A 14554-nucleotide genomic window follows, 5' to 3' on the forward strand; every position below is an offset into this window, starting at 1 on the left:
TCTGCTGTATCTCATTCCCAGTTGCAGCCATTGTTTACCTCCAAGGTAGTGCGTGGTGAGATTTCTCCTGTGCGTGATTAAACAATAAAAAGTTTTTGTTCACAACGCCGCTGATTGATGAAATGAACCAACGAAAGACGCCAGATGTTTTCTAAAAGCAAAACGAAAAGATGCCAGATGTTTCTAAAGCAAAACAAAAAGAAGACACCAGCTGCTTAACGAAATATGCCAGATGTTTTTTATCGGGCAAATTAACGGAAGAAAATTTCACGGTATTACTTCCAGGAGCTTCCCCCAATCTCATCTTCATTAACCTCATGAATTTGCCGTCATTTTTTACGGCTGTTTCCCACTTATTTACGGTGGGGTGCTGTGACCATCACCAAAAGGTGACGCCACATATCCCCAAGTCAGGGGAATGAATTCATTGTGCAATGTACACATCATCCATTCGATGAAAGATGCATATCGCGGAAAGTGAACAGCTGCTTCGAATGCCTTTTTCAAGCTCAATCATAGCGAGCATAACACACTGTTGTAATAGAGATGCTTGTAGTTTCTTAGCTGCTATTGAAATGCTAGTACACGTGTAATAAATCATGGCTATTAGGCTGAGTAAAGCGGTCAGGGATTCGCAAATGGTGTGTTATGTTCTATGAAATGGAACAACTAACAGTTACTGGCCACATCGATGATGTAGGCACAAGACTGATTCGTGTAACACGACACGACCGTGAAAGCTTCTGATAGCGCGCGTATTGTTCAGCCGATATTGTTAACGTGCGCATTTCTCAGTAAATTTATTCAACTTTCGCTGCGGCCATGGCAACAGTTAGTCATATAGACGTAGAAAATAAAGTACAGTGATGAATAAACTAAAAAAAACTCATGTCATTAGAGTCGGTTGAGCTCTCCGTGCGTTCTTCAGGCGCATCTAGAGCGATGAGGTATGTGGCACGCATACGTATATTTGCTGACAGTTGATTATCTTACAGAATGAAAACCATAGTTTTGATAACTTAAAATCAAAATAATGCATCCGCCTGCATTGTTCACAGCGGGACTAATTGACGTCGTTATTTGACGAAGAAATTACATTTTTTCTCCGGGTTCATCTTGGATCCTTCTGGGCACTTAAAAGCTTTGGCAAAGGCTTTCGAATTCCTCGCCACTTTGTTGCAGTCGAAATCATTGGCACGATTATCACCCGACGTGCTGCACAATATGTAACACAGCGTGATGAAGAAGGTCTTGTCTTCTGGGAGATCGACGCGCAGCTCCATGGGTACGCTACCATCTCGGACGTGGGCCTGCTTCATGGCCGTGTAGGCAATCGAGAAAGCTGGAACTTCGGGGAACAGGCTCCGCCATGACGTGTTCATCTCTGACAGGCAGCTCTCCCGATCGCGATACTAAAACATGGTGCCGTTGGACAGGATGCTGTCTGCCTTGGTTCCGCTGGGCGTCCACTTGATGCCTTCGCTGTCGAATGCCTGAACCAGACGTGTCGCCAAAAGGAAAAGCAGGCCACCGTAGAGCATAGACTTCGCCCCATTCGTATAGTACGCGGGCGCTGCGATGATGCCTGTCGGGATTTCGATGGTGTTCGAGACGTAATCATAAAGGACGTTGCCCGGTACGCTGTTCCAAGGCAGCAGCATCGCTTCCTCGTACGGACCGGTCATCGAAACGTGGCTCGCCATCATCCTCGTGGACAGTGACTTGGCGGCGAAGCTCGCCCTGTCCTCGGGGAAATCGCCATACACCTGGTCGAGCATGTCGACGTTCACCGCTGCTTCCGGAGGCCACAGCGACTTCTTGACGGTGAGTATCTTCTCACTCAGTCGCACCTTGCTCTCGCCATCCATCCAGTTCGAGCTGTTGACCATTTCTAGCGCCGTGAAAACCAAATCTTCGAAGCCGTCGTTGATGATCTTAACATCACGGGCCTCAAAGCGGGAGGCAATGTCGAGTGCCAGGACAAGGACCTTGTACGAAGCTTCCAGGTGGTGGCCGCAAAATACGGGCAAGTAGGCCGCAGCTTTGTACGCGTTGCCAAAGTAGTCGATGAGCATGCGGTAGTCCGCCACGGGGGCGTAGTACTGCACTAACAGCCATGTGAAATGCATGTTCAGCTGCGCCTCGTCGTACTTCCGGAGTAGGTCGTTGACTGTCAAAAGAAGATGGATGTCACTGACGAGAACTTCGTCAGTGAAGTTGAACTCCTGCTCGCTGGGTATTGAATTACGCAAGCTCCGGAGCCACTCGACAGTCGAGGCGTTGGGGACATGGCTCGAGAGCTCGGCTAAGGGGAACGCCATGGGCTTGGGCTGCATCGTTTTTCCCACCAAGCTAAGCGTCTCTAGTATGTGCCCCTCCATGTCACGTACTTCTTTGATAGCGGTTTCGTTGAGCGCAGGTCTCGTACTGCTGTTCGGATAGATGTGGTAGAGAAACTGCTCCCAGTACGTGGTGTAAACTGATTTGGCTATCCTGTGGTGGTACAGCAGTATTGGAACAAACATGCTGGGCCGTATTCGTAAGCGAAGTCTCGTCCCGGTCCGTGTGGAGTTGTCCGGCACCTTGAGCACGCTCACGGACATCCAAAACGGGGACTGCCATAAGTAGGCAAGCCTGAGGATGAGCTGAAGGGGCGGTTCGAACGACAGTGGTCTTTCGGGCCATTTGAGTCCATGAAGCCGGAGAAAGAAGAGGAAGAGCGGCACGTCCGGCGCATCAGTCGGGTACTGGTCCCGGCACATGGCGTACATCGCGAGCGCCCTCTTGCCGACGGGAAGCTTGAGCGAGCCGCGGGAGAGAGTGTCACGGAGTCTTAGGTACCAAGACAGTCGCATCTCATCAAGGACCGTCCTGAAGACCTCGCTCTGCTCGGAAGGCGATCGCACCGCCGAGCACACGAACGCCCCGAAGTCTTCACATGGATCCAGCGTCCAGTTGAGGCGTTTGGTGAGTAGCCTGGCGTGCGCGCGACAGTCCTCCGTGTTGCAGACGTACGAGCGGCCCTCGGCGCGGCTTCGCGACAAGGACAGGAACGCGACGAGACCGAGGAGGGTGACGAAGCCGGTGATGAACACCACGAATGCGTAACGGTAGTCACTCACAGCCCCAGCGCCCTTGTTTGGTATCGAGGGTGGTGACCACGGGATTTCACTCGGCTGCAAATAAAAGACGTGGGCAAGTTAGTTTGTGCCAATTTGCCGGACGCCCATTTATATGAGGGGTGAAAAACCTTAGGGTATAGGCTTGTTCATTGTTCATTGATGGCGATGACGCTGCTGATGATGAAAAATAAACGTGAACACACGCACAGTACATACAAGGTACCCACTGTACGCAATGACGATGACGCTGATGGCGATAAAGAAGAGCATTAACCCATGAAACATCCTTAATATCATTTTGCTCTTAGCTAAAGGAAGGCCGGGCATGTTGGAAACGACTTATAATCGTTCAGATGCAGCATAACATCCTTCCTTGTAACCAAACAAGCAGTGCCCAATTACGGTGCCTATACTAGATCTCAGAAGTTCTTTTCAGCACTGTGAAAGTTACAGGGAACCTAAGCAAATAGGGATCTTTATTAGCCTCTCAAATATATTTATCCGCGTTACGTAGTAGGCGAGTAAGCATATATATTCATCCGCCCACGCGTAAAGCGAGTAAAGCGAGCAGACAGTAAAACCTGAAAAGTAAAAAAAATGCCGGCGTCCATTTCTGATGGTGCACTCCGCTTATAATTTGTCAAGTCGTCATCGCACGCTGTGTGACCCGTAAGTTACGAACTGGTTGTTGTATCTGCTTTAGATTGATGTACATATGCTTCGAACGGAATATTTTAGTGACGATGACTCTAATTTTATGAAATATTATTGAATTCTCAGCGCCTTATGCTTAGCAAGAGTGGCTAAACAAGCAGATTATCTTGCAAAGAACGACAAAAGGTACCGGACGCTTTGTGCTCGTGGTTCATTACATTCCTTCAAATTCGTTCCTGCCACAGCAAGCGCGAAAATCACAATCCTGCCAATTGTAAGGAAATCATATCTGGAGTAATGTTCTGCTGCGCCAGCGTGTGACTTGCAACAGCAGTGGTGAGATAGAGAATAGATTATATACTGTTAAATTCTAGACCACGTATTAACACGTTTCAAGCGCACTGCAATAGGGCAAAGCTACATAGCTTGCCCTCTCTACCTCCACCTTGGCGGAAGGGGGACGGTGCATGAATCGCTCCCATTTACTCGCTAAGGCAGGCAATCGTCTCCAAGAAGGCAATACGGTGCTTGCAGAAATGTTGGTGCTAGTGATACCTCCCGTTCAGGGATGTATCCCCTAAGACCACGCAAGTGTTACTACCAGTACTAATACTTCAACCAACGGCGCCAGTGGCGCGAAATTCTGCAAAAGGCATAATGCCCACGAAGAAATATGTAAGAACTAACAGACAATAATGCCAGGGAAAGTATAGGGGTTGTTATTAGAAGTAATTGTAATGTAAATGCGAAGACAAGTGTGCGATAAGAACTGCCATGAGCGGGATCTGAACCTGTCACCTTTGAATAAACGCGTTTGATGTTTTACCACTAAGCTTTACTTCATAGGGCGTTAGTCAGCGCCACATGTTGCAATTATGGTGAGTGTGAAACACACTTTTTTCTATTTAGCCTGGTTTTAGGGGCGAAGCTCTTTAAAGCGGCACCTGTTCGTCCATCGTCGTAGTCGCAGTGCGTAACCAGTCTTACGTTTTGACCTGCAAGGTGGTGCCGGTGGGAAATTTGTCTTGTGCGTTGTTGAGCAATGCGAAATTCGCAGCGTGCGCGTTCACTAAAAGCCGAATTCTCCTGTATCTCATTCCCCATTAGCAGCCATTGGCATGTCATTGAGCACTATCTGACAGGAAAAGGTTGTTACGTTTTACTCGCTGGGCGCAGCCTTGGTTTTAGAAAGTTTTAGCGAGCGTTGGGCCGCAGTGACATGAATACAGTGAACTAGTATATACCATGAACTCAAGGTGGTTAAAGATGGGAAGTAGATACGAAGCGCAAACCGTAAGAAAGTGTGCGTGTGCCACCTCTCGCTTAGTCCTTGAAATGTCCATTGGATGGCGGTGCTTCTATATGCGGAATGTATGACGAAAAGATGCGAGATGGTGGTAATTGGAGTGCTGACTAGATGGACGAACGGACACACAAACAGATGCATGGACGGATGCACGGATGGCTCCACGGACGGATGGACGCATGGACGGACGCAGGGGCGGATGCATGGACGAACGCAGGGACGGACGCACGGATGGACGTGTGGACGCACGAACAGACGCACGCACAGACGGGCGGATGGACGCACGGACGGTCACACAGACGGACACATGGATGGATGGAAGCATGAACGAATGTAAGAATGGATGCTTTGCCCCACTCTCCCTCATTCACCCCGTGGATATGCTGCCATTTTTTTATGCAAAAAGACTATTCCACACTCACCATAATGGCAACAGGTGACGCTGACTGACGCTGCCACGTTTAAATGCCCATATACAACCTGTAAAGTGAACAGGTGGATGCCCACCTCTGTAGATCAGTCTTGGCACGCGTTATTCGAAGGTGGGATCCTGCCGGCGGCAAATTATTGTTTTCGTCCACTTTTCTTTCTTCGCGTTTCCATTACAATCACTTCCAACCGTATCCCCCATACTTTCCCTGCCATTATTGTTTGTTAGTTCTTATTATTATTGTGTTAAATAAAGAAAGCGAGACCTCAAAAGAACAGTGACCTTCACTTGAAATTAAGTAACTGCAGTGAAAAACAAAGCACTAAGCCATATTCCAAAGCAACCAATTTATTTTTTTTTCAAAAAGTATCTGATCTCCTCTTAAAGAAGACACATCAAAGACAATGTAACAAGCATGTTCTTCAGAGGAGTTTCAGCAAGAAACTCGCGAGGGCAAGCAAGACAGCTGCAGCACAGAAAACAGGTGGCCGAGAGCGCGACACACGAACTTCGTCGTCTTTTCTCTCCCTGGCACAGAGCTAGCACCGATGTGCACCGGTACAACACGTATTTGTCTTGTATTAGTAAATTACCCTTTGACAACACCGAGGTGACCTAGCCTGCAGTACAAAACAAAAATGCGCGAAAAAATAATGTGGGTAGAGACGCAATCTTGAAGTTCACTTGCCAATCACAGTGGCATCACAAATTCCGAAAGCTTCTGCTAGGGCCCCCTAGTTCTCTATGAGTGAAAATGAATCACATTGTGTTTTGAGGGAGCCGCAGATTTAACCAATGCCTCCTAGAAAAATTATGCCTGGAACGCGAGTCGCGACTGCGCTTCCCTACCCTCTGATTTTACCCTCCCCTCCTGTACAGAGGCGAGCGCCTCTGGCGGTCGCTCCTTGTAAACACGCCAACGCATGGCTGGCTTGTCGCGAGCAGACGACATCTTCCCAACCGCACGTTGTCATTGCTCTTACGTGTAGACTACGACATTGGAGTGGTTTCTTCATCTCTGTAGGCAGATAAGAAACTGCTAAATGAAATAAAGTGCACTTTCTTGGCAGTAGTTATTTTTTTTGCTGGAAATAAAACTTCACACGAATGGCGGTAATTTCTTCTTGATTGGATCGAGGAGCTAGGCACAAGCTTTCACCCAGGCGCTTGGGAAAGAAGAAATCTTGTGACGCTCTTTACGTAAAACACGCAATTTATTTACAGCTCTGACCAAACTAGGCGTACAGGCACGCTTTTACATCAGAAAGGACAGAACCAGGTGAAAGTCAGAGAGCCCCCAGCCTTTCCCCAGCTGCCCATTGCCCCAGAGCACACGTGACGCTTTTTTTTTATATCCAACGGTCTGTGCGTTAGTGCCTCTTGTGTTTCTGCTGGACGCGAAGCGCGTTTGGACGGTACGCCGATGAGCGTCTGTTGCAGGCCGAATCCATGCAGTGACAGTCATAACAGTCTGCTGATTGTAGCATATCTTTGCGATAGTTTTTCGTCTAATTTAAGTTGCAATGTGGTGCTGTTGTGTAAACGGCGTTGTCTGCTCTCCGCCGGCACGGCCGGTGCAGCAGCTGCTCTGAGAAACGCCTATGGCTGCGCTGGGGTTATCACGTGACCAGGCGGTACGAAAGCGAGCGCCGTCGCACGGCGCCTAGTCAAAACGCGTGGCAGGGAGCTCCTTATGGAAAAAAGAGCGACATTCTAGGCATAATTTTTCTAGGAGGCGTTGATTTAACGCACCAAATTGCAGAAAAATATAATGAGCCAATGCGGTGAAAATACAAAAAAATCACAGCATATCCACGGAGTGAATGATGATGAGTGAGGCGAAGCTTCAAGGGTTTTATTGGCAAACCATGAATCATCCACTGGCCGTGTCCGTCCACCCGTCAATCCATCTGTCTGTCTGTCTGTCTGTCTGTCTGTCTGTCTGTCTGTCTGTCTGTCTGTCTGTCTGTCTGCCTGTCTGTCTGTCTGTCTGTCTGTCTGTCTGTCTGTCTGTCTGTCTGTCTTTATCTATCTATCTATCTATCTATCTATCTATCTATCTATCTATCTATCTATCTATCTATCTATCTATCTATCTATCTATCTATCTATCTATCTATCTATCTATCTATCTATCTATCTATCTATCTATCTATCTATCTATCTATCTATCTATCTATCTATCTATCTATCTATCTATCTATCTATCTATCTATCTATCTATCTATCTATCTATCTATCTATCTATCTATCTATCTATCTATCTATCTATCTATCCATCTATCTGTCTGTCTGTCTGTCTGTCTGCCTGTCTGTCTGTCTGTCTGTCTGTCTGTCTGTCTGTCTGTCTGTCTGTCCAGCTGAACAGTGTAAGTACCACCCTCTCGCATCTTTTTATCCTATATTCATCAAATACGAGTACCAACATCCAGTGGATATCCCAAAGACAAAAACGAGAGGTGGCTACTGCATACAGGAGATGCACGACCGACTCCTTAAGGAGCATCGCCACTGAAAATCGATATCCGTTACGACATCAGCGGACGTGCCGATGGTAAATTTTAATGTTGAATATTTCCAGATTAATTTTTCATTTATTACCTTGCTGTGGTTAATTTGATTCACATGTGATTTCCAAAGTATAACATATCAGCCTAAACAAATTTACTGTTTGGGTTCAGTGTCCCAATAAACAGGTGAACTAACGATGCCGAGAAAAAAGCAGCTGCACTCACAGCGTTGGTCATTCTATTGAACGGAAGGACCGTCCGTGCACGTCCCCACAAGTGGCCAGAAGGCGCCGGAGGCTGCTCGCTTGCCTTGGCGTTGCCCTGATTGGATGCAGGGGCGTTGACGGGAACCTGCGCTCCGCCCGAGCATGCGTGTCAGAACCGCGGCGCTGAGTGTCTCTACTGATAGCGTGTCGCCTTGGCAGCGACGTGAAGCTGTTCTCCCGACCATGCGAGTTTCATTTACAGGGCTGAAGCTTAGCACCATGTTGTATGAGTATTGGTAACGAATAATTGGTAAAGGAAATGATTACATTAATGTACAAAGCGAGAAGAATTACTAGTATTTTCATCATAACTTGTGTCTTTTGCGCCTTAAATGTACAGTCTGCCTCAAAATAATGCAAACCGTGAGAATACGAGCCGATCGCCGGCTTCGCACCTCCTTTAGTGTTGGCACTAATAAAGCGCAGCTGTTTTACATTTTTAATTTTTTTAGCTCTATCACCCTCCGCTTGGGTGTGGAAGCGGTCAAGGCACATGCGTAGCAGCTGTGTGGGTGGTGCGTGAAAAAGTCCTTACGCCTACGTTTTTGAAGAATTACACAAGATAGAATACTAAAAGGACCAGTTACTAGTATGCCATTTGAATTTATTGCTATCGCATTCACTGCTTCGTCCTTGTGGCTAAACAGACTTATCTTATTTATGGTAGTTTCTTGTTTTCTTACTGTTGAAGTGACACCGGAGCCAGACACGGAAGACAGTCTTGGCGGGCCTGTAGTTTCACGCTCTCCACCACTGCCCGAAAGCACTGGTTCGACGGGAGTGGATGGACTCACGGGAGACGACGGCTGCACGTCGACGCTTCGTATCAGTGGCAACTCAGGCTGCCCGGTTGTGGGGCCAGCTGGCTGTGGGAGCGTGGGGCTTGTCAAGGCCCCCCTGGCGATGTGGCTTACTTCCCAGGAGCAGTTTTTCGAAGGCGAGGCGACCTCTAGTAGCCGCTGGGGGTTACCATCCTCCAGACTCTTTTTGTTCTGGGCACGGCGACGTCGCTTGTTTTTCTTGCCCTCTTCCTTCGACATAACGTCCTGGGTAGAAAAAATGCCCGCGTATTTGCGTTTTTCGCGGCAAATGTCTATGAAAGACGATAATCTACTGCCAGCCGACTTTTTCGTACACAGCATCACATTTTCAGCGCAGCATAAGACACACAGGGGCCTTTAAAATTACGTATCTATGTATTTTCTAGTAAAGGAATGCACCACCTAATACTTACTTATCGATGTTGCGCCTCATACTCTGTAAACAAAAAATATACCCAGCTGGGAGGAATCGGCGAATGATGCGCCCACTCTGCTCCGGTGGCCTCACTCAAACAGGCTCGTACTGGAGCAAATACATTCGTTTTCCACCGTTTTCTTCCGGTGGGTGCCGGACCAAAAAAAAAATAAACTGGATGTAAATGGGGACAATCCCTTGATTATGTTCCCGTGGCTGCCCCAGAAATGATCCGGTACATCGCTTTTGCCCCGGAGGGTGCTCCCCAATCGCTCCGGCTCATCGCTCAGCGGTATTCATTGGCTGTTCGATTAGTGACGTAGGCAGCCTCGCCACCGGGAGGCAGTTCCCCACAAACCAATATGACGCAGACCAAGCCGGTGCAGTGAGGATTTTGCAAAGCGTTTGGCCGAGTTCGGGAAAAAGGAATCGTTCTGTGCACCTTCTGGATATCACAAGTGACTACAAGCAGCAACAAAGGTTATCGACAGAAAAGAATTGTGCGAACAGTAACAGTGTGATTGTTCCTGGCAGCGAACGACACATTGTGAGCTCCCGAGTGGTGAGAGACTCGGTGGTCTCTGGTGCGATTGAAAATTGGTGAGTGGGCTCTTCTTGAATTATCTGTGTCATTTGAGTTATGTCATGTAGTGCTAAGACAGGTAATGTTGGATTGATGAGAAAACAGGTTATCAATAATAGGCTAATTTTACAGGACTCCAGCGAACGTCAGCGGAAACTCAGATAATGCGTTGTTTGGCCTGCGAGTCTTTTCCTTAACAAAACTTCGGTAATTTTAATCAGACCACTCGAATATTGGTAGCGCTGATTCGATATGCAATATTGAAAAATTTCTTGGTTGTGGGTTGATTCAATAAATAGACAATAACTGTTATTGGTAAATCCAACATCTTGAAAATCTTTTTGATACTGTCATCATGCAAAAGCAGTAATATTTGTCCGCTTTCCATATTAGCAAACGCAGGGTTGAGGTCTACCACTGGTTATATATTACTTCGATCTATCATATAAGCTGTATGCAGTATGACTTTTAGCGGGATGGCTCAGTGCTCTCCCATAGTTGAATACGAAGTACTCTAAATCGTTAAACATTTATTCTAAACAAAAAAACATAACTAAATCAATGTTAAATCTTTTCAAATGTAGTGAATTGAGCTAATTGATATGTGGCGCTTAGCGTTCCAAACTTGTGAATTGAACTAGGGCAATCGGTTTGGCGAAGACTTTTAGAACTTGTACACGCGCTCATTTTGGTCAAATGTTTTATTGTATAAGTGTTACCTGAAATATTAACCCGCGGGTGTCATCCTGCTTCTAGAACAGGAGAGGGAGGATAGCAGCTGACGAGACCAGTGGCAAGTAATGCGTAAAAGAGGGTTGGTCGGGTCGTTAGGCGTAACAGGTTGTAGAGCTTAGAAAAACCCAGCATCGGTCGAGTTGGTATTTCATTGTAAATGAAGTTTTGTGCAAAAAAAATAAACAAGAAGGAAGAGAGCACAGACAGGTACAGCCTGTGCCTCCCCCCTTTTTTTTGCCCATATTTTGCGCAAAACGCCGTCCACAAGAATTTTGTGGGATGCCCAACGTTTCTGTGGAAGGGGGGGGGGAGGTTAAAGACTTATTTATGCAGCCCGTTTGACCTCATAGCTCAACGTAGGATGGAGGGGCATGGTTATGAGAGTAAGAGAGAAACGAAAAGGCACCGTCTCGAAAAACTAGCCGTATTTTCTGTGTTCATAATGGGAGAGAGTAGTGCCACACTGCAGCATTTTTTATTGCGTAGCAAGTATATGGACACTCTCGGCTGGATTTCGCCGTCGGCGTCGACGTCGACGTCGGTGTCAATCTCATGCACCGTATATTCACACGTATCTATATAGATGAAAACGCGAGAAAGGAAAAAAAAATGCTGAAAAAAGATTCCTCTGCCTGGAGACGAATGTGCGACCTCCACATCGTGAGTGCGAGGCATTCAACGTTGAAACGGCAAGCTATTCATATGTGCCACTTACCGCTGTTGGTGGGAATTTCAGGGGGGGGGGGGCTATGGTGTTTACACTATTATCAGCAAGATGGCGCAGTGAGCGCGTGGCGTCTCGCATCTCTCACGCGTACTTTGGCCGGCGTAGAGATTAAGGGGGTGTCCGCTCGATCGCGCGACCTTATCTTGCAGTTGGGAAAATCGTACGTCTTAACTAGCCTTTGAGTATCGTCGGAAGGAAGGAAAATAATAAGAAAACAATGGCAGGGAGGTTAACCAGTCTATAGAGAGCCGGTTTGCTACCTTGCGCATGGGAGAGAATGGGGGAGTCGAAAGATAGAAAGGAGAGATGGAAGAGAGATAAACACAGCTCGTTAGGCAGCATACGCGCGCACGAGTTTCATTGGAACGATTCTGTTGTAGTTACCGGGCGCACAAAGGTCACTGAAACCGTTGCACATCCTCCGTTTGTGAAAAAGGCGCGCTTTTAAGACACAGCGAAGTAACAACTGAGACGCTTATTTGCGTTCATCTGTACCTGTGAGTACGTTTCGTGCGTCATTTGTGCGTGAGAAACGCTGGTCACGTTTCGATCGGCTTGCGATTCTGCCCGTGACCTTCCAATTTGTTGCTATCGCATTCATTGCTTCGCCTTTGAGGCAAACCTGGGACTATTTTTTTTTCTTTACAGTCCCGCTGGCATGGCCGTGAATGCAGTTTTTTTTTGTGGGAGGGGGGGGGGGGGGTTATGTTTTTTTAAACCAAACAGGTGAAACTCAAAATGTTCACTGTCCTGTCCACCTTCTCTTGAAAAACAAAAACGCTTGTTTCTATCTCCCTCTTACGAATAAGGCTCTAATACCAGAAGCAACAACGCTGGCCTGTGAACAGGACAGAGGAAACATTGGCAGTATATCCACGGAGTGAATGATAGAGAGTGGGTCGAAGCATTCGTCCGTCGATTCATTCTTGCTTCCATCCATGCGTCCGTCTGTGTGACCGTCCATGCGTCCATCCGCCCTTCCGTGCGTGCGTCTGTTCGTGCGTCCGTCCCTGCGTTCGTCCATGCATCCGCCCCTGCGTCCGTTCATGCGTCCATCCATGCATCTGTCTGTGTGTCCGTTCGTCCATCTATTCAACACTCCAAGTACCACCATCTCGCATCTTTTCATCATATATTCCCCACATAGAAACACCGCCATTCAGCGGACATTCCAAGGACTACACGAGAGGTGGCACACGCACACTTTCTTATGGCTTGCGCTTCGGGTCTACTTCCCACCTTTAACCACATCGAGTTCATGGTATATACTAGTTCACTGTATTCATGGCACTGCGGCCCAACGCTCGCTAAACCTTTGTAAAACAAAGGAGGTTACACCCAGCGAGTATAACTTAGCAACCCTTTCTTGTCAGATAGTGCTCAATGTACATGCCAATGGTTGCTAATGGAAATCGCGGCGTGTGCGTTAACTAAAAGCCGAACCCTCCTGTCTCTCATTCCCCATGAGCTGCCATTGGCATGTACATTAGCATTATTTTTTATTGTTCAACAATGCACAGAAAAAATCTCTCACCGGCACCACCTTGGAGGACAAAATGTTATACTCGTCACACACTACAACAGCTACGAGAGACGAACAAGTGCCGCTATAAAGAGCTTCGCCCCTAAAAGAGAACTCCTCAAATTCCGTTGAACTCGTCGTGGCGCTTCTATGAATCATCTCTCATGACCTGCGACGTTTGCACGGACCTGTAAGTTGGGTAAACTGGTCGACCTTCCCACATTTCTGTCAGTATATGATGAAAATGCAGTTGGCATAGGCGGCGTGATGTTAGTGCATTTTATTGCTATGTTACTTGCTTACGTAGTGGTGAACTTCTACTTATTTTGCCATTGAGGCTCTTAGTTTTGAAGCAATACATGCTCATGCAATACCTATACTTTCAAAAGTGCTCACTACGACAAGTAGCAAAAAAAGTGGGCAGTAGTAATTAAAAATGTAAACAAAAAACAGTGCGAACTTCTCTCGAAGATTTCATTGAAAAGAAGAATGAAGGCACGGTTTTTTCGAAGACAGGCGCAAACAAACAAGCTGTAAGGGTCTAATTTGCTTTAAGTATGACGATCAGCGCCAACAAAAATGCGCGTGTGTGAAATCACCAATATTATCTGACAAAATTAGGAAATATTATGGAGAGGCATTCCTGATGTTGTCGTGGAGAATACGAAAATTCGCTCATCTTAGTGAGATAAATGCTTTCAAATGTTTAGCAACAGTAGGTCTATCTATTTAGAAATATATGAAAAACTTTCGTCCGTTTTGAACTTTGTTCGCGTCGCGGAGATGTGTTTCTATGGCGTACCGGCTGTCTGACGCCGGAACATAAAATTGACTTCTTGATAATGAACGCTGGTCCTGTGTTTTTTGTGTTTGTGTGATCGATTTACGAGGCGAGTTATGCTTGTGTACTCGCATACGGTACAGAATTTAACGAGTACCCATGGCTTCAGTGTCCTCAGATTTCGTGCCACTCGCATGATTTGCAGTTCCCGTGTGTAAATATCTTTTTTTTTTGCTCAATTATGCAGGAAGCAATCATCTGAACTCTTGGGTCATCAGTGAGGCTGATGAATGTTCCTTCGGGTATGGTGAACAGTTGTTGTCCGTGGCCACGCTTTCTTCGTTGGTCGTGCATCGTTTTAGAGCATCCTGGGCTTCATTTAAAAGTGATGTGCATCAAACTTGAGTGCTGTTGATTTAATGTGATCGGGTTTCCTTTGTTCTATTTTGGGTGCCTTTTTGCATGTTTGCTTTTTCTCATCTTCTTTTCCCAAATGAGGGGCAATAATCCAGAAATGGCAGACTATTTTGAATAAATGAAAGATTAAGAACTAAAGTGTTTTCTTGAATTTATCTGCTAGAGCTCTGAAGAAAAAAAAATACGCAGTAACTCTGCAGTGCTTGCATCAGAATTAAGGATTCCTTCATATAACCGACGCGTGACACGATAAGCATAAATTAAA

At 46.6% G+C, this 14554-nt stretch overlaps 1 protein-coding gene and 1 long non-coding RNA gene across 2 annotated transcripts; one reads left to right on the forward strand and one right to left on the reverse strand.

The window, feature by feature from the left end:
- Window positions 1–1412: 1412 nt before the first annotated feature.
- LOC142765932 (membrane metallo-endopeptidase-like 1) lies at window positions 1413–6464 on the reverse strand. Its single transcript, XM_075867737.1, has 2 exons — window positions 6375–6464; window positions 1413–3176 (listed from the first exon to the last, which is right to left on the reverse strand). The coding sequence occupies exons 1-2, from the start codon at window positions 6462–6464 to the stop codon at window positions 1413–1415; spliced, it is 1854 nt and encodes a 617-aa protein (XP_075723852.1).
- A 2533-nt stretch (window positions 6465–8997) lies between these two features.
- On the forward strand, window positions 8998–14427 carry LOC142764820 (uncharacterized). Its single transcript, XR_012883908.1, has 2 exons — window positions 8998–10124; window positions 14120–14427. It is a non-coding gene; the product is annotated as an uncharacterized LOC142764820 (long non-coding RNA).
- Window positions 14428–14554: the final 127 nt, after the last annotated feature.

This window comes from Rhipicephalus microplus, chromosome 6, assembly GCF_043290135.1.
Source record: "Rhipicephalus microplus isolate Deutch F79 chromosome 6, USDA_Rmic, whole genome shotgun sequence".
In the NCBI taxonomy this organism is placed as follows: domain Eukaryota; kingdom Metazoa; phylum Arthropoda; class Arachnida; order Ixodida; family Ixodidae; genus Rhipicephalus; species Rhipicephalus microplus.